The 24,083-nt window shown below is 33.4% G+C and overlaps 2 protein-coding genes across 2 annotated transcripts; both read left to right on the top strand.

Moving 5' to 3' along the window:
• Nucleotides 1-463: 463 nt before the first annotated feature.
• LOC123660006 lies at nt 464-1,329 on the top strand. Its single transcript, XM_045595152.1, has 2 exons — nt 464-593; nt 811-1,329. The coding sequence occupies exons 1-2, from the start codon at nt 540-542 to the stop codon at nt 1,327-1,329; spliced, it is 573 nt and encodes a 190-aa protein (XP_045451108.1). The 5' UTR covers nt 464-539.
• Nucleotides 1,330-12,623: 11,294 nt separating this feature from the next.
• LOC123659027 lies at nt 12,624-22,566 on the top strand. The gene is made up of 11 exons (XM_045594308.1): nt 12,624-12,854; nt 12,941-13,151; nt 13,479-13,602; nt 13,688-14,307; nt 14,608-14,942; nt 15,319-15,429; nt 15,768-16,347; nt 16,431-16,458; nt 17,826-17,950; nt 18,396-18,429; nt 18,523-22,566. The coding sequence occupies exons 1-11, from the start codon at nt 12,786-12,788 to the stop codon at nt 22,451-22,453; spliced, it is 6,168 nt and encodes a 2,055-aa protein (XP_045450264.1). The 5' UTR covers nt 12,624-12,785; the 3' UTR covers nt 22,454-22,566.
• Nucleotides 22,567-24,083: the final 1,517 nt, after the last annotated feature.

Here is a 24,083-nt window from a genome sequence, read left to right as displayed (position 1 = left end):
TTTTTTTGGAATATAAACACCGTCGTTTGACATGATCAACGTGATTCTTTAAATTGGCATATTTTTTTATTTATGAACCGATTGATATGAAACAAACACTAAGTGTTAAGTGAAGCCTACCACAATATATTAGTGAAAACCACATCTAAATCGGTTAAGCCCTTTCTGAGATTAGCGTGCACTAACGCACAGGACAGACAAGCAAAAATTCTAACAATCATTGTTTTGGGTGCTATTGTGTTGATAAAGGTTCCAATAACATTTTTTCTCAAATACCTTTCATGAAATTATTATATCGTCGCTGCGCGTGCGAAACCGCGTAAGAGCAGTTTGTAAATACCGCGTAACTGCAAAACGCGCAAAATTCAAATATCGTGCTGGCAGATTCTAAACGCTTATTGGCTTATATTAGACTTCATCTAATTTGAATTATCCAATTAGAAACGTCAGTTTTGCTATCGAAACAATACCGCGGAACAATAGGAGGCCTGACGTTAGAAGCAAGTGCGCGTATTTACTACGTCCGTGAGAAAAATTTAATGAGAATTCTGTGTGCTCCCGAAAATAATTATTTTGTCGTGATTCACCACCGTGTAAGTATGTTTTAAATGTTTATTATTTTTCGTTTGTAATATGCTCATGCTAGAATATTTAAATTACACGTAATTCTGTTTTAATTTATTAGTCCTGACTAATATAATCCCAAACAAGTATTTACGCGGTCTTGACATCGCTTGATTTATTTGTTTTGTTAAGTTACGCAGTATTGCATTTTACTGAAACAAATAATTATACATTTTTTATTTATAGATAAATTCTTACATTCTCGCCCAAATGATGGAGGACCAAGAAAACTTTATTTTAGAAAATGCAGATTTTAATGATAACGTCGTAACTTTGCGAGAGCTATGTGAAAGGCGAAAAATATTATTACAGAAGAAGAAAGATATATTAAATATATGCAACTATCAAAATAAAGCTGCAATACAACCAGTGACGACACCTTTGTCTCAGAATCAAAATCTAACACCAGAGATACCTTTGTCTGAGAATTTAACATCCGAGTTTACTACACTTACTACGATTTTGGACCCGCCAGAATCGATGCAAAATGTAGATTATAATATTCCTACATCGATTAAATCTAATGATGTAACAGAAAATCACAATAATGACATTGATTTTACGTCTCATGACAATTTTTTTGACAACTTATCAGACATTACAAACTTAAAGTCATTATCACCAGAATGTACAGAGTGGTTTCCCGAAAGGGAAATAGAAGAAAATGAAAAAAATATAAAAAAAACGCAAAGGAGATCAAAATAATTGGAAGAGAATGAAAAATAAAAAACAGAGAATGATGGGAAAAGAGTACATTGGATTTAAAAAAGACGGCACAAAATTTGTCCAGAACGATCCTAAACCACCAAGAATAATGGGTCCAATATGTATGTCAACAAAATGCTTCAGTGGCTATGTATTGTTCAAAATTAACAGAAAAAGATCGATCTGAAATATTTAATAACTACTGGAAGATGACTTGGCAAGAAAAAAAAATGTACGTATATTCAATGGTGGATAAAAAACCTACATCTAGAAAAACCAACACCTTAAATTCAAGACGACGTGATACTAAAATATACTATTTAAAAGTTAATGATAAAAAAGAAAGAGTTTGCCTGAAAACGTTATTGGAGACATTGGGTATAAAAGAATGGACGGTTCGCTATTGGCTCGGAGATGAGACAAATATTAAGGAGCCTGAAACAACAGAAGTCATACAAAAAATATCCAAAAAAGAATTAGCTAAAAATTATTTAACTGCCCTACCGAAACTACCGTCTCATTACTGCAGACAATCTACGTCAAAGTTGTACTTAGAACCAATTATACAATCAAAATCACAATTGTATCGTCTTTATGTCGATTACTCGGTTTCGGGAAATAAACCTGTGGCATCTAGAAAAGTATTTGAAAGCGTTTTGTTTGAGGAGAATATTGGATTATTTCAACCAAAAAAAGATGCTTGCGACCAGTGCTGTGCTTACAAAATTGGTAATTTATCAGATGAACAGTATGCTAAACATATCGAACGAAAAAACTTAGCTCGAGCTGAAAAACAGTCTGACAAAAAATTAGCACAAAAAGGAATCATACATGCATTAACAGCAGATCTTCAGGCAGTCAAACTATGTCCTTTCCTCAATGCCAGTGCCCTTTACTTTAATAATAATAATAATAATAATAATAATGCTTTATTCATAAAAATAGTTACATATAAAATAATGAGTTCCCTGGTTCTTGTGATAGGCAAGGCCTGTGCCACAATGAACCAGTGTGCTCTTCCATTATTGATTTCTAAAGCAATCTTTAAATTAACTAATATACCTTTAAGCAAACTAGACATAATCAAAAAGTAAAAAGTAAAATATAGTACAGGATAAGGTGCATTTCTATGTGTGCATATGTGTATGTGTTTGTGTGTGTGTGTGTGTGTGTGTGTGTGTGTGTGTGTGTGTGTGTGTGTGTGTGGGTGTGTGTATGAGTGGTGTGAGTATGAATGTTTTTATGTCTGCGCAATAAAATTGTTTAAGAAGTGCATACTAACTCCAGCATGCCTTGAGGAGATCTTCAGTTTTTTGGTAGTCCAGCGAGGACAGCCACTTGAACACAATCGCTTTAAGTTCTTTCAGGGATAGAGTATAGTAATTTAATATTTTATTAGCCCGATTGTACAAATATATGGACAGATAATTGCTCTGTTTTCTAGCCAGAGCAGTGCGAACCTTGGGAAGCACAATAACATTCCTAACCACGCGCTTACCGCTGCTCACACTAGGTTCGTACGGCGTGTACTGATGTTGACGAACAATAGACTGCATTATGAACAGTTGCCTAACAGTTAATACTGAGCATTTCTTATACAATTCCACAGTAGGAAATCTGTAAGGGCTGTATGTCATAGTTTTAAGCAGTGACCTTTGAGCTCTCTCAACTAATATCATATGTGATTTAGAGGCACCCCCCCAAACAACCACGCAATAGCTCAAAATAGATTGAACTAAAGCATAATAAACGCTACGCAAAGTATCGAGGTCAACTACATCTCTGAGTTTCTTGAAAATCCAGATGAGCTTGCGAATACGCGTTGTTAATAATTCAATATGCTGCCGCCAGCCAAGCTTATCATCTATTAGAACACCCAAGTATTTGATCGTAGAGGATCTCAAAATAGACAAGCACGCACAAGAATTAGTCATAGACGGATGGCATGTATGGACCCTAAGTTCCACGTCAGGGGTACTAATTTTAGCAGTAGTAAATTGTAAAAACGTTGTCTTTTTAACATTTAATGTTAAGCGATTTGTCCGTAGCCAACCAGTAATCCTAAGTAACCCTTCCTGAGCCCTATCCCGTACATCCTCCCAAGTTGCTCCATGAAATACAACAGCTGTGTCATCAGCATAAGTAAAAACTTTGCCAGCTGTTAGAGTCATCTCACACAAATCGTTAATATAAATCAAAAACAAAGTCGGGCCCAGAACACTACCTTGTGGTACTCCATATGTGACAGGTGCCTCATTGCTAATAATATTATCAATTTTGACTTGTTGTGTACGACCAGTAAGAAAACTAGTGTACATAGACAAAGCAGTACCCCTTATACCAATCCTTTCCAGTTTCTCCACCAGGGCTGGTGTCGAGAGAGTGTCAAAAGCCTTCGCTAAGTCGAGAAAGATACCGATACATTTATGCCCAGAATCAATATGATTGGTAACATAGTCAGTTAAGTTGCGTACCGCATCTACAGTGCTTTTTTTGGGTCTAAATCCAAATTGATTATTAGACAGAATTTTGAATTTTTCTAAAAAGTTCATGAGTCTCTTATTTAGCATAATTTCCAATATTTTTGATAATGATGTGAGTACTGAAATCGGCCTGTAGTTTGTGACATCCTCTCGACTCCCACCCTTGTGGACCGGAGTTACTAGAGCCCTTTTGAAAACTTTGGGAAAAATTCCTTGTTCAAAACAAAGTTTCAATAGAATTGTAAGTGGAGGAACGATTATGTCCTTAGATAGCTTTAACAATTTACTAGAAATCATGTCGTAGCCAACAGCACAATTAGTTTTAAGGCTATTAATTATTGATCGAACCTCAGCTTCATCTGGCGGTAAGAAGGCCATAGAGTTAGGTAAGAATGGAGTTTTAGAAGTTAATAGGGTACTACTATAAGAGCGTTCGATGTTACTCGCTAAGTTACTGCCAATGTTTGCAAAATAATTATTTACAGCTGTCACGGCATTAAAAGGTTCATCGCCCTTATGTAAGAGTTCTTTAGGTGACACTTTATTATTTGAGGTACCAACTATTTCTCTGAGAGCAGACCAAGTTTGTTTATTGTTACTAGCGTTCTGAATTAAGGATCTTTCGTATTGGATTTTTAGTTTTCTTATTAGTGAATTACAAAAATTTCTGTACCTTTTATAGCAAATTTTCATAACAGCATTATTAGGTTCTGCTCTGAGTTTTTTGTGCAACTTATCACGGTGGCGAATGCATCTAAGTATGCCAGGGGTGATCCAGGGCTTAATAATTCTTTTTCTACTAGGGATTTTGATCTCTTTTGAGGTACTAGTAATAGCAAAGGAAAGTTTTTCAACGAAAGAAGATGCAGCCAAATCAGCATTAGTGGATAGCGTAATAAATGAGAAATCGGTGTTTTTTATATAGTCTAAGGCAGCATCCAGATTAGTCCTAACATAGTAACCATCGCTAGGTAGTTTCGGGGTACCTAAAGATAAGCTAAGCAAAACTGAGGCATGATCAGTAACAGTGGAATCCATTACAATGACAGTAGCACCAAATTTTGTTTTAATCAGTATATGGTCTAAACAATTATTAACTCTCGTTGGAAAGTAATGACCTGGAAGAAGTCCGAGTTCCGCCATTAGATTGAGATATGACGAGCTATTTCTATCATTATTTCCGCGCTTGATGTCAATGTTCATGTCACCCAACAAAAATACGTTAGCAGAGCGAATGGGCCTAATAATACTGTCCAAAGAGTCAAGAAATGTATCTGCATTATAAAAAGAGGGGGATCGATATGTACATATAAGAACTATATCTGGATTTAGTTTTAAAACCGCAAAATTTCCACCGTTTCCCTCCGGCTCCGAAAAAGCACAACGCAAACCATCCCTAACGTAGATAACGATACCATCATTCTGATTATGCAGAATTTTAGAAAAGTAATAACTATAGCCATTCATAGCAGGCGGTGGTTTATGTTCACAAAGCCAACATTCTGTTAGGATAATGACGTCAGCTGTCACACTTAGTCTCGATAAATGGACACTGAAATTGTCAATGTTCTTATAAATACTACGAATATTCTGAGTGATAATGTTTAAAGAATTATTACTTGACGTATTAATAAGGTGGTTACATGACTCAGTATCACAGAAATGAGCTTCAGCTACAGTTAAATTATCAATGTCCTGAGAAATATTTTTCAAGACTGGATTAGGGAATGTATTGACTAATAGAACACATTTCACAATTCGTGGGAACCAAAACCGTACATAATTTATGAATATAAGCTGGGCTAGCAAAAACAAATGATGATATTAAAATAAAGCGATTCTTTGTTTGAAAAACTGACCTCCAGAGTTTTATGAATTTTGTGTGTACATAAATTGAGGTATGTGTATGAGTGTGAGTGTTGTTTTGTTTATGTGGCGTTAAAATAAAACTAATTTTGCGCAAAACTATTGCTAAAACAAGTAAAAAAAATGTGCTTAAGTATATGTGTGCAAGTAAATGACAATTAGAATTTATCACGAACAGTGTTGAAACCAATGGTGCTATCAATACACAAATTAATACTAGTCACTTGTCCAGACGTAATTTTGACAGGTCTTCCTCAGAATCAACGCGAGTGTACCGTTCGTTTGTATCTCGGCGGAGGTATACTTTACCATAAGAGGTCCAGCAATATTTGTATGCATTATCATTCGCAAATTTGCGAGCGAGATGATACAAATGATGTCCTCGCGGCGTTAGACACTCGGATATATATATTGGTTTCTCAGGACCTTCTATTGAGAGGTGTTGAGTATTAAGTTTATTTGAGCTGTTATTACGGTTATACTCTCGGGTTTTCCTAATTATTTTATCTCTCTTTACAGCGCTCACAAGTTCAACAACAACTATGCCCGGTTTGTCCGATTTACTTTTCGTTCGAAAGATATCCTTTATATCTTGTTGCTGAACGGGAACGCCGACAACACTGCCAGTTTTTACTATAATATTGCAGAGATCGTCTTTGCCTTCTTTTTCTTTTTTGGGGATGTTTTTAAGCTCCAGTCTGGTTGAGTACATCGACCGTTCCAAAGATTCAATCTTTGACTCCAGTTGTTGGATATATTGTCGATCAGCTTTTCGTTCCTTTGATGCCTCATCCAATTTTATTTGTAGCTCGTCGTACTTTTTAGACACAAACTCAATCGTAGACATAATAGTGTTGTTTTGGGTAATTAATTCCTCCAATTTTGATTCGAGTGTCGAAAACTTACTACTATTTTCCCTATTCGATTCGGCAAGTAGACCGCGAATTTCCTCCATAAATACACTCACACAGGAAACTTCATCTCTCTTACGCTTTCTTATATTTACATTTTCCTGGTCAATGATACTCAAATTCGGTGCGGATCCGGAAAGTCCAGGAGCCGAATCCACGCTCTGACTCAGGTTAGTTACGTCCAAGCGTGTAGGGGTCGCAGGTGGTGTGCGTTTGAGTGGCATGATGGAGGAGAAATAGCAGTGATGTAATTATACTTTTTGTCTATTAAAAAGTCACAGGCGCTATGAAAGAGTCCAATGTATTAAGGTCGTATATAGTCTTAGTAAATTTCAGCGACAACAAATAAGTGACAGTGGTGTAGCGGCTATGACACCCGCCTCAAGCCAAAGCTCCAGCCGCTCTCGGTTCAAACCCCGACCGCGTTGACAAAAAACTTAAATTTTTCTTACAAATTTGGGGCTCCAAAACGCAGCCAGGCACGTCTCCAACTTCACGAGGGGCGAAGTCCGGGGCTCCACACAAAATCAATTTAGAGAAAAATAAAATATAACAAGCGCTAGCAACACGTCCTCTCGGTTTCGAATTCAAAGCGGAAGGAACTTTAAAACTAAACTCGCCGTGCATAATTTTTCTGTGTACAATCTTGGCAATAATGGAGTCACGTGTTACTGGTTTGATGAGACAGCATGCGACCTTAAAGCCACTACTTACGCATCTTTTTTTGTAGACTACGTAACTAAATTACTGGAAAATATATATTTTTTTTTTATTTGTTCAAAACGCAAAAAACACATAGTTAAAACTTATACATAAGCCTGCCACGAAAACTCACAAGAGCTTATCCGGACAAGCCGCCGCGTCGCATATCATATTATCATATAATATTTTTATCGTACCGTACCATGTTAGGCCATTAAATTTAAACTAAGGTAATTACCAAAATTTTTTAACTATTAAACGCTTAAAGATTTTAGTAAATGTTCTTTTAGTGATCTTCTATATTTTCGTTTGTCCAGGTATAACTCTTGTAGGTCTTCGGGAAGTTCATTAACAAATTGCAAGGACGTTGTTATATTTACAGATGGTTGTACAGCACAGAATAGAAATAATGTTGTATCGAATGCGTTGTTGCACCTGGCTATGGCTAGGAACGTAGTAATAACTCAGAAGTACTTGGAGAAAGGTCACACGCAGATGGAAGTTAATTCAGTCCACTCAGTGATTGATAGGAAATTGAAAAATCGGGAAATATTTTTACCTTCACAATATGCCACAATAACAAAGGAGGCCAGAAAAGTACCAAGTCCTTATGAAGTTATTACACCTGATTATACGTTTTTTAAAGACTTTGGTCTTGCAGATTACCGGATTTATGAATCGATAAGACCTGGCCGAGGAGCGGGTGATCACTGTGTTATTGATATAAAAGCACTGAGATATAATCCAAATGGCACGATAGATTATAAACTCCACTTTTCAGATGATTTTGTCCCATTGCCTAGAAGACCAAGGAAGATTACGTCTTTGATTAACAGTATGCCTTCGATTTATAAATCTAGGCAACCAATTACCAAGACAAAGTATGATCACCTACAGGAGCTGAAGAATGTCATACCTCAAGACTGCCATGCTTTTTATGATAATTTACCTTTTAAATAATTCAAAGTTACTATTTTGACTGTGAAATGCTGTGATTAACAGAATTTAATTAGAATTTAAGAGCAAATACCAAACATATTATTATTGTTATGATTATTATTTGTTTATGAAAACTTTAGTTAAAAATATTTAAGCACCTGAAACAACGTTAAGTGATTATTATGGAAGAATCTAGGAAAAGGTTTATTTTTGTTATTACAAGTTTCTTATTGTTATAAAAGATTGTTTCTTATCTTCACTAGATATGTAAGTACTTACCTATGCACAATGTTTTAGTTAATAATAAATAGTTACTATTTTTTAGTTTCAGATGATTATTTTGATCTTGTTGATAAGAAGTCTGAACTCTTGTAACAAGATCTCTATTAAAAATTATGAATGAATAGATAATATTATCCTTTTGTAAACTGATTTCGATACTAAATACATAATATTTTTGTTAGAATATATTGTTTCAGGTTGGATTTTTCTAATAATAAATACAACCCTTTACTCAATTGTTTTATTTCAAAACCGCACACTTATATTAAAAAATATACTTATTTTGTAATTAGTTAAAACAAAACCGCGTAAGTGACTTTACACAAAATTTAAGCCAACTACGAGTAAGTTTACGTTATTTTCCAATAAAGATAGTTGTAAAGAACTAACTGTTAAGTTCAGTCGGTAATAAGAATTGAAATCGATGAGATATTAAGTTTTTTCTTCCTCCTGTAAAATCATCAAAAAGCAAATACGCGGACTTTACAAGTTGTACTTACGCGGTTTTGCACGCGCAGCGACGATATATTACATTATAACACATTATGTGTATTGATTTCGTAATCCATCCCTTGTGTAGTAAATGTTTGTTTTTCATGTGTGTCAGTGTCATATTTTAAAGTTTAAGCTTCTGAGAACTTAAACCAGAATTTTATAAAAAAAATCTTTAGAGTATAGAAATGCAATCGAAGACTAATTATTATCATCACTTCAGCCTATCACAGTGCAGTGATTATTGGATAAGTCGATGGTAATGATTTTAAAATAGCCATCATAGCATATCTTTTCTATCATCATCATATTTAATCATCATTATTTCAGCCTATCACAGTCCACTGCTGGACATAGGTCTCCACAAGCTCACGCCAAAAATGGTATGAACTCATGTGTGTTGCCCATAGTTACCACGCTGGGCAGGCGGGTTGGTGACCGCAGGGCTGTCTTTGTCGCACCGAAGACGCTGCTGCCCGTCTTCAACCTGTGTATTTCAAAGCCAGCATTTGTATGGTTAACCCACCATCGGTCGGCTTTATAAGTTCCAAAGTAGTAATGGAACTGTGTTATCCCTTAGTCGCCTCTTACGAAACCCACGGGAAGGGAGGGGGTGGCTATATTCTTTTCCACACAGCAGGCTTAAAAGAGGTACAGTTATTTAATTCTGGATCGGCACATCTTAAATTCGAGAGTTATTTTAACTTTTATTTATGTTACAGTTAATCAAATATATGATTTGATGGCTGTTCTGTAGTAATGGTGGAAAGTTTCATTGAAACACATGATCACGAGTTCGTTACCCACTTGGGACAGATAATTTGCATATTTGTTTCTGGTCTTAGTATACCGTACACTATTAATTATGTAAGTAACTGGGTGACCGAGCTTAGCTCGGTATTTTTAGTAAATCGTGTTTTTTGCAAATCACATTTAAATACGAAATTACATATTTATAAAATAAGAATAATATTTTTTTACCGACAATAATAAAAATATAAAAAATCAAAAAGAAAAAAAAAAAAATTAAAAAATAATAATGATAAAATATGAATAATATTTTTCGATTTTACAGACATTAAATAAAAAATAACGAGTGCAATTAGAAAAAAAAGAAAAAATAATTATCCATCGAGATTTTGAACCATGGTCTTTTCGGTCGATTTCCCACCTGAGCTATTACAACTTTACTAACATTTGCGAAATTTACCTTCGTATTCTAACGATATTTTTTAATTGTCTAAATACTGGGATTAAACGACATTCTCTAAAAATTAATCCTAGCTAGATTTATTTGTCTCCCCCGAAATTCCCTGCATACTAAATTTCACAAAAATCGTTGCCGTTTACGAGATTCAGATTATATATAATAATAATAGTATAAGATTAGCGTTTCAACTAGTTCCTGTAAAGATTTTTGTCAACAGTAGTTCATGTATAATTTTGTTTTTGCTGATTGTATTTGCTGATCGGGAGGCTATATTTTGGTAAGCGTTTCTGTTATAAGTGTAAACTTGTGAGTTATGAGAAAAAACTACGTCTCAAGTAGCGCGCGCTTATCGAATTACGTGGGAGATGCGAGGTCAGCACTGCGCGGACGGTGCGGTAGATCACAGCGGTAGATTGAGTGCTAGGGTTGAATTCAACCCTGCGAGAGACTACAGAGTAAAAAACTTATGAGGTCGTGACATATGCGTAGAAAAATAATCTGAGGTTGAAATCAACCCCGCGGTAGACAAGTCATTAATGGCTTAGATAATATATAACTGTGTGATATTTTACTACCCGTGTTGATACATCTATACTCATATTATCAGGAGGTAAAGTTTCTAACTTTGATTGTTTGTAGGGGGTAATATTCACAAATACTGATCCAATCATGAAAATTCTTTCACTAACAAAAAGCTACACTATTCAGGATTGACATAGGCTATATTTTATTGGAATGAACAAAAAATTCAGTGAAAAATCTTCTATATAAAATTCTCGTGTCACGATGTTAGTTACAATATTCCTTCGAAACGGCTGAACTGATTTTTATGAAATTTCGTGTGCAAATCGGGTAGGTCTGAGAATCGACTAAAATCTATTTTTCACACAGCTAAGTTATAAGGGTGGGGAATTAAGGGGGTTTCAATAATATATATGGCAAAACAACGTTTGCGGGGTCAGCTAGTATTTTATAAAAAAATTAAGAGTTTACCAATACTTTCGGTAGTGAAAAATAAATTATAAAATTTGATAAAAATTAAAATTTATGTAAAAATACACTTAAATATTCTAATTTGGAATCGTAAAAGCCCATTATTGTTTTATTATGTTGAAAATTAAAATCGTATATTTTGAATCTGTATATCACGTCACCTAAAAACACGACCCGCCACTTTTGATTCTTAGTCCGAGACCCGCCATGATATGACGTCATAAGAACAATAACAAAAACAAAGTTATGTCAGAGCTGTAAACAGCTAGGACTAGGTACATATCTATCAACTTTAACTTCAAGGAGTAATACTTGTGCTCTTTCGTTAGTGCATTTCATTTGTACCTATTTATTTATTAAAATGCAAAAAGTTTTTGTAAAAGCAGTTAGTACGAATCTGCCAAAAATTGATTCAATGATGGTTGCAAAGTTTTTTGCATGTAACCGAGACTTCTGTTCTGCCGAATTTCGGATTGTTAAAACATTTTTGTAAGTATTATTTGTTATATTATACTCTTTCTTTTTTATGTAGGTATACTTAATTTGAAAAATAATGTTAGAAAGTGTTAGGTTATGTTTTATTCCTTATGTTACTGCCAAATTAATACTTAATAGTTTTTTTAATGCTAGTATTTGTACAACTAGACACTACACACCAACGATAGCTATTGTAATTCATTATTTTACACAAAAACACCAAATATTTGTAGCTGTTAACGCTGAACGACATACGACAGAGTATATGTATAAAGTATTGAACTTTTGACGTATTGAACGAGTTCGGTCTTACGAGTACATACGTCATACATGACTTTTGTTGCTAACAATATGACGTCACCAAATGGTTGATAGCGTTTTCGCGGAAATAAAAAAGGCTTAAAATGTAATTTAATTTTATGGCATGAAAGCGTGTTTATTTTGCCAATATATATATATATATATATATATATATATATATATATATATATATATATTTGTGGCTTTTTATTAGAAAATCAACATTTTGAAGTACTTTTTCGAACATAATGGAATACCCTATTACAATCTAAAAATTATACAACTATGTAAAAAATAGCGGACGAAATATATGATTCACTTATGAACAACTTATGAACAACTGGTAAGATTTCGCTGTAAATAAAGTAACTTTAATTGATGAAAATAAGTTAAGGTCAATTTCTATGTTTAAAAAAAACACAAAAATATATCGAATCATTCAAAAGGTTTTGTCTTTTAATAGGATATTTATGTATTTGGTACTCCTTGCTTTTTCCGTTTTACTATTTAGACCTTTTAGTTTAGCTGGTAGCTGGCTCAAGTTATTATTATATCTAAGTTAAAAACCCAGTAATCCAGCGCAAATTTCACAAAAATCAAATTCAAATTGACATATATTTGACGTTTGCGCTCTTGACGTATATTTGACGTTAGCGTTCGTTTGCTTTCTACTACGGTTTTGTTTGAATTTTAAGATTTGACAGATGGCATAAAAGCGGTCAACGCTCTGAAAAGTTGTTATTATTTTAAAAATTAATTATACAGAAATTTTCTAAGCTTATTAGAGAAACAGATGTTGCTATGACTTCCGAAAATGACGTCTTAAAAACAAATGAATTCCTACGAAGGCGGAAATTGAGACTGCAACAAGTGAGATATTTGCATCCTTGAAAGTATTTCAACGCACTTGTCACTCTTTGTTTTTAATATTATTGTTTTTTTTATTTTTATTTTAGGTTAGAGAACAATCAAAAGACATAGCTAAGAAAATTAGACAACGTGCTAAAGTAGAAAAGTTGCGGCATGTTGTACATATTGACTCTAAAAAGGAAAAAGAATATTTAGAGTGCCAAGAGAAGTTAGTGAAACGCTTGGAATTACTCTATTCTAAGAACTTGCAAAATGTCGGAACTAGTCATAAACAGGCAGTGGAAGTTAGTGAATCAGGTAAACTAATAATTAAAAAAAAATTAGAATTTTAGCTTTTTTTTATCAGGTGTTTTTTTTTTAAATCAGAATTAAAATGATAAAGTGAAAATTATTGAAATAGTTGTGCTTAATTTCTATAAAATGTTATGCCTTGCTCACCGATAAAGTATATTAAGACAATTACTTATTTTGGATTATGTACTTTCATCAATTCAATGTAAAAAAGAATAAACAGTCCTCTTTCATATTAGAGGCAGCAACAGCCCAGTAGCAGCAATTCATAAGCTATTATAATAGTAATCTGCAATAAAGATTGTTGCCTAAAAATTTTTTAAAATTTTTTAGAAGTATTAGAGAAAGTAGATTTATCAAAGTTACGTGGAAAAGAAGCAGTTGCAGAATTAAGGAAACAAAAACAAGAAAAATTAGATGAACAAAAGAAACTTTTAGACAGGAAGCTACAAGCAAGGTACATAGAAATTTTTAATTTGGAAGTTAATTTAAAAAAAGCTTATATTATTGACATTAAAATTATAAATAATTTAATATTTTAGAGAGGCAGCGAATGAAATAAGCCGTGAGAAATCTTCTACTATTGCTAAGAATTTGACTAGACAGACAAAGAAAGTTGATCAACAACCTAATAAATCAGCAAGTAATTTTGAAAATGTCAATGATAAAAATGAGAATAAAGATTCTCAAAAAAGCAACCCTGATATGACAAAAACAGATATGGCCACACAGTGGGATTCGGGAGAGGTGCCAAGCGAATGGGTTCCTAATGTACCACAATTATTATTACCTAAAGAAAGTGCAGCTGATGAAGCAGTTGAGAACACAGAAAAATCAGACAATAATAAGAGACCTAACTTATTTGCATTGAGCGAGGATATGCCATCCAGCTTACGAGGTGGATTATCAAGTGTTCCAGAACAGCTTGTCCCATTAAAACCTTCTTTGACTCTTGTATCTGAATATTTGCAAAATAGAAATTTACGGTTAAGGCAATTTGAACCAATCAAAAAACCAACAGACGATTTGCAAAGCATTAAACAGACAATCCTTCGTACTAGAGCTTCGAGAACAGATGGTAGTGTATTTGACAATATTTGCCATGTTTTAGATGAACAAGTTATTCCAGTGCCTTCCTGGCAAGCCGAAAAAAACCTTTCCTGTAATTGCCAAATTAAAACTAAACCTTACTTTTCATATCACTTGTCAAAGTTTTCAATTAACAATTTGCATGGATCATCATGGTCAAATCAAAAGCATTTAAATAAATTTTGTGAATTGTCTTCTAGAATTAATAAACTTGCTCATGGAAAAAATCCAGGTGCCAATTAACTTTTGTTGTATGTGGTTTTAGTATGGTAGTAATTTGTCATTTAGAATAATTTAACTAAATTTTAATTATTAGTGTATTAGTTTCACTATCATTTTATAGTATTAAATAAAGACTAATTCAAATTAACAGTTTCAGGTAATAAAGAAAAATCCTTTAGGTCCAATGATCCAGAAGTTACTCGAAAGAAATCTATATCCGTCTATAATCATAATACAAGGGATATCAAGGATGTACCATATGGGAAAGAACCATTTGTTTCTCATGAAAGGAGAAGTGAAGAAGATGCCTATTCTCAAGCATTGCAAGAAACGGCTAGTGCAAGTAATGTGGAGAAAGAAAAGCTTCACAAAAAGCAGCAGGACATGAGAAATAAAATCGCTGTAACTAAACAGAATGTGGATAAAGAGTACAGAGATACTTTAGCATTTTTAAATTCTCTTTCTAAAGACAAGGATGTTAGTCATGTATGTGTTCTGAAAAGCATTTACTTTCTTTTCGCTTGTTATCTATACTTTTAACTGACTTCAAAAACGGAGGATGTTTGCACTTCTACCTTTTGTTATTTTGTTGTTACCTCATAACATTTTACTGGTGAAACGATTTTGATGATTCTTTTTTAATTGAAAACTGGTGCTTGTCATGTGGCCCAATTCACATTTCATAGAGCTCTGATGAGTACTTTTTGAGTATTATATATGTAATTGAAGTTAATTTTTTTGTTTGTGAGCAAACAAACATTGAGTTATCCTTAAAAACGTGTATTTGATTTATTATTTTTCGTTTGCGATTAAACACAAATTAGCTATTGTTTTGATAATGTTATATGGGGATTATTTCCAGACAACATATGTAGATGATCAACGGAGACAAATACAAAATGCCAAACGTCAAAGGGAGATGCAGCAAGAATTCCAAAAAATTGAAAAAGAATGTCACAAACAAAATTGCAAGGTAATTATATATTAATCTATAAATTTAAATACACACTTTTTTAAGTTAATGTTATTATGTAAAAATTAATAAAAATTATTAATTTAACACTCCATACATGTTAGCAGTATAATACCATGTTTTTAAATAATGGAAATAACAGATCAAAGTGCAATAAATATATCGAAAGAACTACAAGTAACTACAAAAACTTTAGTAATAGGTTAGCAGCTCAATTCTAAAATAAACCTTTTTTGGTTGAAGGAATTTGTTTGCTTTAATGAAAAATATAAATATGAATGATTATATCTTTTATATAATTATAGCATAACAAACAGAAACCAAAAGTATTAGTCAAGAGTCGGAGTAAATCTAAATCACCAGTGAACATTGATGATCAACAAAGAAGAAATTTCGAATATTCCTGGATGCCAGTGCCTGAGAGTGACGACAATTTTACAATTCACACTCTTCCTACAACAACCAAAACAAAGTCTGGCAATACAGTTAAGTTTAGTGAACCCAATAGCTACCATGAATACAGATCAAGGCATAAACACACTCCACCGACTAAAGATGTAAATGATGATAGACGTAGCAAGAAAATTGTTGAAACTGTTATTGTACAACAAAATAACCACGATGATGAGAGTATACCTGTCTCCGAAACTAGCTCTGTTGAAAATATGAGTCTTGAAAGTGATGAAACTGAACTTAACGTTGGCTCGAAATTAAGAGACGCCGATAGAATTATTATATACAAGATTTTAGATTCAAGAAGTAAAAACATGAAAAAACACAAAAAGGCTGAAAGTATACTAAATAAGGGAAAATCTGTCATGTCTGTTGATCATCCTTTTGAAAGATCAAAATCGGGTAATTTCGAAAATAGAGATGACAACGTACAGAAAGCCGGTTCCTTTGAACAGTTACAGGAAGGTATGTAACTTTTTAATTAATGTTAAAACTTGTTATTTCCACATTGAAAAAAATATAAAATTAAATATATTTTTTCATTCCAGGAGTCTACAAAGGTGTAAGCAGTAATAGGTAAGTGTTTTCATTGATTTTGTAATTATTATACATAACTTGTGCTGTGTGGCTACGGCACTAAAGAATTTAGCCACCCCCTCTCTTCCCGTGGGTGTCGTAAGAGGCGACTAAGGGATAACAAGGTTCCACAACCACCTTGGAACTTAAGAAGCCGACCGATGGCGGGATAACCATCCAACTGCTGGCTTTGAAATACACAGGCCGAAGACGGGCAGCAGCGTCTTCGGTGCGACAAAGCCAGTACTGCGGTCACCAACCCGCCTGCCCAGCGTGGTGACTATGGGCAAAACACATGAGTTCACGTTATTTTTGGCGTAAACTTGTGGAGGCCTATGTCCAGCAGTGGACTGTATAGGCTGTAATGATGATGATGATGATGATGATACATAACTTGACCTCTATGAATACTACTATTAAAATTAATGTATATAGTCTTACCCTTTCCTAGCAAAACTCCTTATTATTTTTATTTATTCCTTTAGACTCTCCTACAACATTACTAGCTATTATACAACTAATGTAGAGATGTGGCAAATGTCTACAGAGCGCAAACCATGGTGGTAATACATGTTTTTGGGTTCCTATAATATTTATAGTAATTATTAATAATAGGTCTGCGAAAATACCCTTTTATTAGCTAGTTATTTTTTTCTACCATTCCTTTTTTCACCTAAACACGAACAACATTCTAAAATTTTATTTTGGCGAAGTACTTTTTGATTATTTTTTCTAGTTAATACAGATTAAAATATTGATATCTTATTATTATAATTTGTAACAATGAAATAAATAAAGGTTTCTAGTTAATGACAAATTAACTAGTACTAATCCGTCTACACGGAAAAAGAGGCCTTGCCCAGCAGATGTTACGGGCTGGGTCGTGATTGTCTAATAATTAGATGCTTATTTGATGAGTAGTGCTGTGTGGCTACGGCACTAAAGAATTTAGCCACCCCCTCTCTTCCCGTGGGTGTCGTAAGAGGCGACTAAGGAATAACAAGGTTCCACAACCACCTTGGAACTTAAGAAGCCGACCGATGGTGGGATTACCATCCAACTGCTGGCTTTGAAATACACAGGCCGAAGACGGGCAGCAGCGTCTTCGGTGCGACAAAGCCAGTACTGCGGTCACCAACCCGCCTGCCCAGCGTGGTGACTATGGGCAAAACACATGAGTTTACGTTATTTTTGGCGTAAACTTGTGGAGGCCTATGTCCAGCAGAGGAATGTATAGGCTGTAATGATTGATGAGTAGTTTGTTTTTGATCACTGGATACAATTAGTAATCAGCAATAAGAGCTAATTATAATAATATTATTTCAATTTGATTGTTTGCTAGACTTGTTTTTTTTTTTAATGTGTAGGGACAATATAACATCTATTAACATTCAAGATGAAGAGGAAAATGTTGAAAATCAAACCAGAGGAAAAGGTAAACCACTCCAATCTTGTGGTTGTGGCAAAGCTCCTTCGAATACAAGCGAAAAGGGTAATAACATTATTTATTTATATTTTTAATCCTATCTTAATCATTTATAATAATCTAATATATAAAATTCTCGTGTTGTGGTGTTTGTAGTTAAACTCTTCCGAAACGGCTTGACCGATTCTCATGAAATTTTGTGTGCATGTTGGGTAGGTCTGAGAATCGAACAACATCTATTTTTCATCCCCCTAAATGTTAAGGGTAGTCCACTCCTAAATCTTTTTTTTTAATTTTTAGAAAAATATTTATTTTTTTATTTTATTATGATTTGGCGTTAAAAAATACAACCCTAAATTTTCATCCTTCCACTAACCCCTATTTTTAAATAGCGTTTAGCGGTAAGACAACATTTGTCGAGTCAGCTAGTAATTATTATATTATTATTATCTATCTATTGAAACTATTTATTAGAATTATTTTAAATATTTTATTATATTTCAAATTACAGATGTTCAAAAGGATGGAGGAGATAACACATCAAGGTAAGTGAATATATTTATTTAAAATATTTTTTTTATCGAATTGAATATTATGTACCGTAAAGTAGAATAATTTTTATATAATGACAATTTCAGATCAATGAAACCAACTGTTAGTTGCCAATGTGGGAAAAAGATCCAAGACAATAATTTATTACCTCAATCCTCTGTTACATCTGCAACATCTTTCAAGACTGCTCCTAATGATAAAACTAATGTTACCCCTGATACTGGATTTCTTAAACTAATAGATGAAGGTGGATTTGAAACTGGTAAATTTTATATTGGTGCTTCAGGTTTTATAAAAGACGACAATTACGAAGTTGTTATTCAATTGAGGAAAAAAGAAGGAGAAAAAAATAACAATCAAGAAAGTAGAGATGCCCCTATTCCTGACATAGTAGCCGAAAAACTTGGGATAACATCTTTTGAGAATAAACAGAGTACAGTAGATGAAAGAGAATCAAATCGTTTATCGAAAAATGTTGAGGAAAATCTAGTTAATTCTCAAAATTTAATTACAAATATGGAAACAAGCAAAGTCGAAGATAGCAGCAGTGATGAAGTGCTGATCAAGAAACAACAATCATTAAGTAAAGAAAAAAGTGGAGAAAATTTGTCAGAATTAATTGGAAAACCGCAACCAATGAATATGTGCGAAAAAGCAGTACACACTTCTTTCAATGATTGTTATGCTATTCCAGTTAATTTACCTAAAACTGACCCATTACCAAGACCTGCTACTTCTACTTATACACAGACATCATTCAACTCGTCGATACAACGTCCAGCATTTTTGCATATGACTTCTTCAACATCTACGGCATATATGAGTCCCCCTGAATTGATCCTGCCAAATTTTTTAAAACATGATTATGTGATGACACAAGAAGAACTGTTTGAGTCTGTTAATAGTATTGATCACACAGATCCTCAATATGAAGTAGTAAAAGATGACAAGGATTATAAAAATTGTAGTTGTAAACATTGTATTCATGGCAAAAAAACTTCTGCCCTTAGTTTAAATATCAAAAGAAAGGCGACTAGTACTCCACCAAATACTGCTAGAAGCCATCATTGTAGGGTCAGGAATAAAATAAAACAAATTGAAAAGAGAAATTTTAAATGTCACAAATGCAGATGTAGTAGTGAAATGAAAATATGTCATAAAACACATAGAAAAAGTACTAAAAGTTGTGAATCTAATACAACAAAAGAATATTCGTGCGAAAATAAACACATGAAAGTACAGCCAAGTAAACATAAAAATCCTACTAAAAACAAAGAAGATCGTACAATAAATCCTATAGTTAAAAACTATGTCAATAAACTTTTAGAGTTGAATAGAGAAGGTCTCAAAGCAGTTGAAATAATAAATCAAGAATGTAGTACAGCATCAACGCCGGGTAGCTCGATTATTAATATACCTACTAATAAATGGCAATCAAGCAAAGCTGTAGAAAATAAAATATCCCTGGAACAGATAAAGAATATTCTTAAGCAACAAATTTTAGAAAAGAATTACAATCAATATCACAAAAATATGAAACTAACTCATGTCAAGAATCCTGAAAGACAAACTGAAAAAGTTCCAAAGTTGTTACTAAAATGCCCAAAAAAAAAGTCAGTACATAAGGTAAAATCATTAAACATATCGCGGCAGCTTCTTCATAAAAAGAAACATGATACTCATCGTCCTATAGTTGTAAATAAATCAAAAATTTGCACATCGACATCTTCATCTACAAGAGAAGAAAATAAAGTTACTTGCACAAATACAAGAGCTGTTGCATCTAAAAGTGCTCCTAAAGATACATCAATTGAAAATTCTGAGTACAAAAACAACACCAGTTCTGATATAGCAGAACCTTCTGACAAGATAGAATTTAATAAAGTTGTTAAAAATTTTACAAGACCAGTAAACAATGATCACACGACGGCTCTAGATTCTCGCAAAATAAAACCAAATGTCTCTAAACAAAGTTATAAAATCTTGAATTTACAACCACGTGGAGCAAAAGTTACAGCATCATCATCTGATTCTGAAGTACCCAGTGTTGTGCTCAGACATATAAAGCCACAGCTTTTTCCGACTAATATATCAACTCAAACGAAGGAAACTATTGACGTCGAACAAAACTTCTTGAAGGTAGCAGAGGACAAACTACAAAATATGGAAAAGATAGCGGATTTGACTGATAAGTGCACTAAACGTTTATCAAATTTAGCAAAAGTTTTAGAAGAAGTTAGAAGAAATAAATCTTTGGTTTACAGCCAAATTTCAACCTCTGATTCGGCATCCGAATCTGAAAACAAGGCTGATAAAAATAATACTGAAAAAGTACCTAGTTCAGAACAAGGTATAGCTCCTTCTTATAAACTTTTAAAGGAAGACATGAATAAGCAACTTTTTTCTTCACTTAGAATTCCAACAAATTTAGATGAAAAAAAAATATCTGTGGACGATAAAACTCAATTTATACCTTTTTTAATCGATATTCCTAAACCTACAACTTTTAAAACACCTTTAAATGACGAAAATATATCCATGAATGATAAAACTATGCCAACACAAAGGGGAATAACAGAACCTGCCAGTGTTAAAGTTAGAGGAAGACCGCCTGCTGCATTATCACGTATAAATCTAAAAAATGGATCAGAAATAAACGTCACGCCGCATGAACTGTCAACTGTCCTTGAAGTAGATTCACCAATGAGTGTTAAGCTTAAAAATAAGTCCTCCCGACAAGATACTAAAATTAATGTGCCTGAAAAAATTCAAATATCCAGAGATAATGAAAAAGAAACGTGTTATGTTTCTCCAGAACATAAAGGAACTCGGATTGATCCAGACTTATTACAAAGCAATGTAACTGCACCTAAAGTTCAATCTAAGGTACTGTCTACAGATTCTTCTGATGAATCTAAAATTCAAATGATTGATCTAAAACAATTTAACAATATTATGCTTAAACCTTTTATTACTTTACAAGAATATGCAAAGCAATGTAATTTTGGCCTAGAAGACGGATCGAACGTAGAAGACGTTGTGAAAGGTGAACCAATAAACGAAGACTTAAGTTCCCTACATTCGGATGGTAGCTTACCTGACGTTATTGCCGAATTATTAAAAAGAAATATTATTAGTGAACCTTTCAAGTTTGACACTGCTTCTAATGGTAATTCGAGTACTATGTCATCTGAATCAACACTGTCGATGTTAGCTTTATCAAAATCGAAGAAAAAGAAATCAGGGATTTTATTAAAAAATAAAGAAAACGTTGCAGATACTTCTGAAACATTAAGCATATCATCTAATCCTGATTTAGAGAATGCGTTTCAAAAGCTTGGTATGGGGTGGGCCTCTTCTACATTAAAAAAGACTAAGGAGAGGTTAGCTTTGTCTTCATCAACCAATACTTCTAGTTCAAGTTTGACACAATTCAAAATAAAACCTTTTAGCCAGGTCATGCCTATTTTAGCAACTGATTCGACATCATCCTTGATTAATAACTCTAATGATGAACGAAAAAAGTCAAACTCGCCAAGTAAAGTTACAAATAACCATCAGAAAAATGCAATACAGCAGACTTCGTTAACCAATTCAATGACCGTAAAGGAGTTTTTGACAAATGAATTAGCTAACAAAATAACGTTTAGTAATAAGTCTGCGAGAAAAGATCCAGATGAAGAATTTATTTCATTATATGAAACTAATATGCCTGATGAATTGAAAAATACAAATATTGGAATACAAGAGGATGGTGATCAGTCAACATTAGCCAGTAATAATGTTAAGGCACGCACTTCCACTCCAGTGCAGATATTTAAGTCTACAACATATAAATCCACTTCTAGTTCTAATACTTCTAATGGCTTATTCAGTAATGCTGATGACTTGTCTTCCGTGAAAGGAACCTCTAATTCTATGCGTAATCATTCCACGTCTGACAAGGACGATTTGACTATTCCAAATTATAGTTTAAAAACGAAAAAAGATTTATCTGACTTTAGTAAAAGTGACTAGTGATATTACTTAACGGTTGTTTATTTATTCGAGCAAATATGAATTTTTATATAAATATTTTAATGGCATGTTACTTAAAATTGTTGTAATTTTTATGTATATTATGAATATAATAAATATTATGTAATATTCAGTCGTTTAATTGGTCCAAAAATCCAAGCAAAATGTAAAAGGAAAGCTATTTCATATTAAAATTGCTTTGTTCAAGCTCTTAGTCAAAGTAATCTTTAAAAGTAACTTCCTTAATAAGTTCACCGACAGAATGATGGTGTTACAAGCATACTTTGTTTCTAGTACTACGATTATCACAATTTTAGCGACCCTGTTTTGTTTCAGTACATTGTGTAGGTATTTCGAATTTCACATATTTTGTTTTATCACACAAATTGTTTGCAGTAAAACTCTTGAATGTCATGTCGAAATTAAAGTTTAGGATAGGTTAGCAAGTAATACAATATCACGAAATCGCTTTCTAAACATTTTTTATAAAATAATTGTTTGCAGGCAAACGAAGCAAAACCGACTTCAATTATACCGACTAGTAATACAACGTAGGTAGATAAAAAAAAATGTCAAGTAGGTAAATAGGCGTTATCAAAGATTACTCCAAAAGTTGTAATCAGATCTCGATGAAATTTAAATATCACCACATGATAAACATCGGCTTTCGATTAAATTAAAAACCATCAAAATCGGTACACCCAGTAAAAAGTTATGCGGATTTTCGAGAGTTTCCCTCGATTTCCCTGGGATCCCATCATCAGATCCTGGTTTCCTTATCATGGTACCAAACTAGGGATAACCATTTCCAACAAAAGAAGAATTATCTAAATCGGTTCATAAACGACGGAGTTATCCCCGAACATACATAATATATATATTTTATGTATAAATCTGCTGTTCGTTAGTCTCGCCAAAACTCGAGAACGGCTGAATGGATTTATCTTATCTTGGTCTTAAAATGTTTGTGGAGGTCTAGGGAAGGTTTAAAAGGTGAGAAAAATTCGCATTATTGCCGGGAAACTAAAAACAGCCCTTTTCTTTTTCCCATATAAACTTTTTCTAAATAAAATGTAGAGTCAATTTGAACTTTATTGCTATTCAATAAAATTAATCTTATTCGTAGACCGCATTTTAATTTAATTTACATACAGTAAAAATGGTATTAACTAGCAATTTGACATTACTAATTATATTGTTTCGGGCGCGTTAAAATGGAAAATTCCCGTTTTTAACAATCGACTCCGAATTTGGTACGAATCTCCTTTATGAGATGTAGAAATGACCGATGAGCGGATTTTAGGATAACTCATGCCCAATAAGGATTACGGGGGTGGTAACAACAAAAATTTCAAATGTATGTAACTCCGAAACTACTGAACCAATTTTTATCAATTTTTTTAAGCATCTGTAATTTGGTCCAACTTGGGAGATAGGGTAGTTTTTATCTCAATTGGACCCGATAGGTGGCGCTGCTATTGGTATGTCACTCCGAAACTACTGAACCAATTTATATCAAATTTTGTGCGCATCTATAATTTTGTGCAACTTGGGAGATATGGTAGTTTTTATCTCAATCGGACCTGGTAGGTAGCGCTGCTATCACTATCTAACTCCGAAACTACTGAAC

This window comes from Melitaea cinxia, chromosome 2 (assembly GCF_905220565.1).
Source record: "Melitaea cinxia chromosome 2, ilMelCinx1.1, whole genome shotgun sequence".
NCBI classification, from domain to species: Eukaryota; Metazoa; Arthropoda; class Insecta; order Lepidoptera; family Nymphalidae; genus Melitaea; species Melitaea cinxia.
Note: the sequence above shows the minus strand (reverse complement) of the source record. Positions and strands in the feature narration are given on the sequence as shown.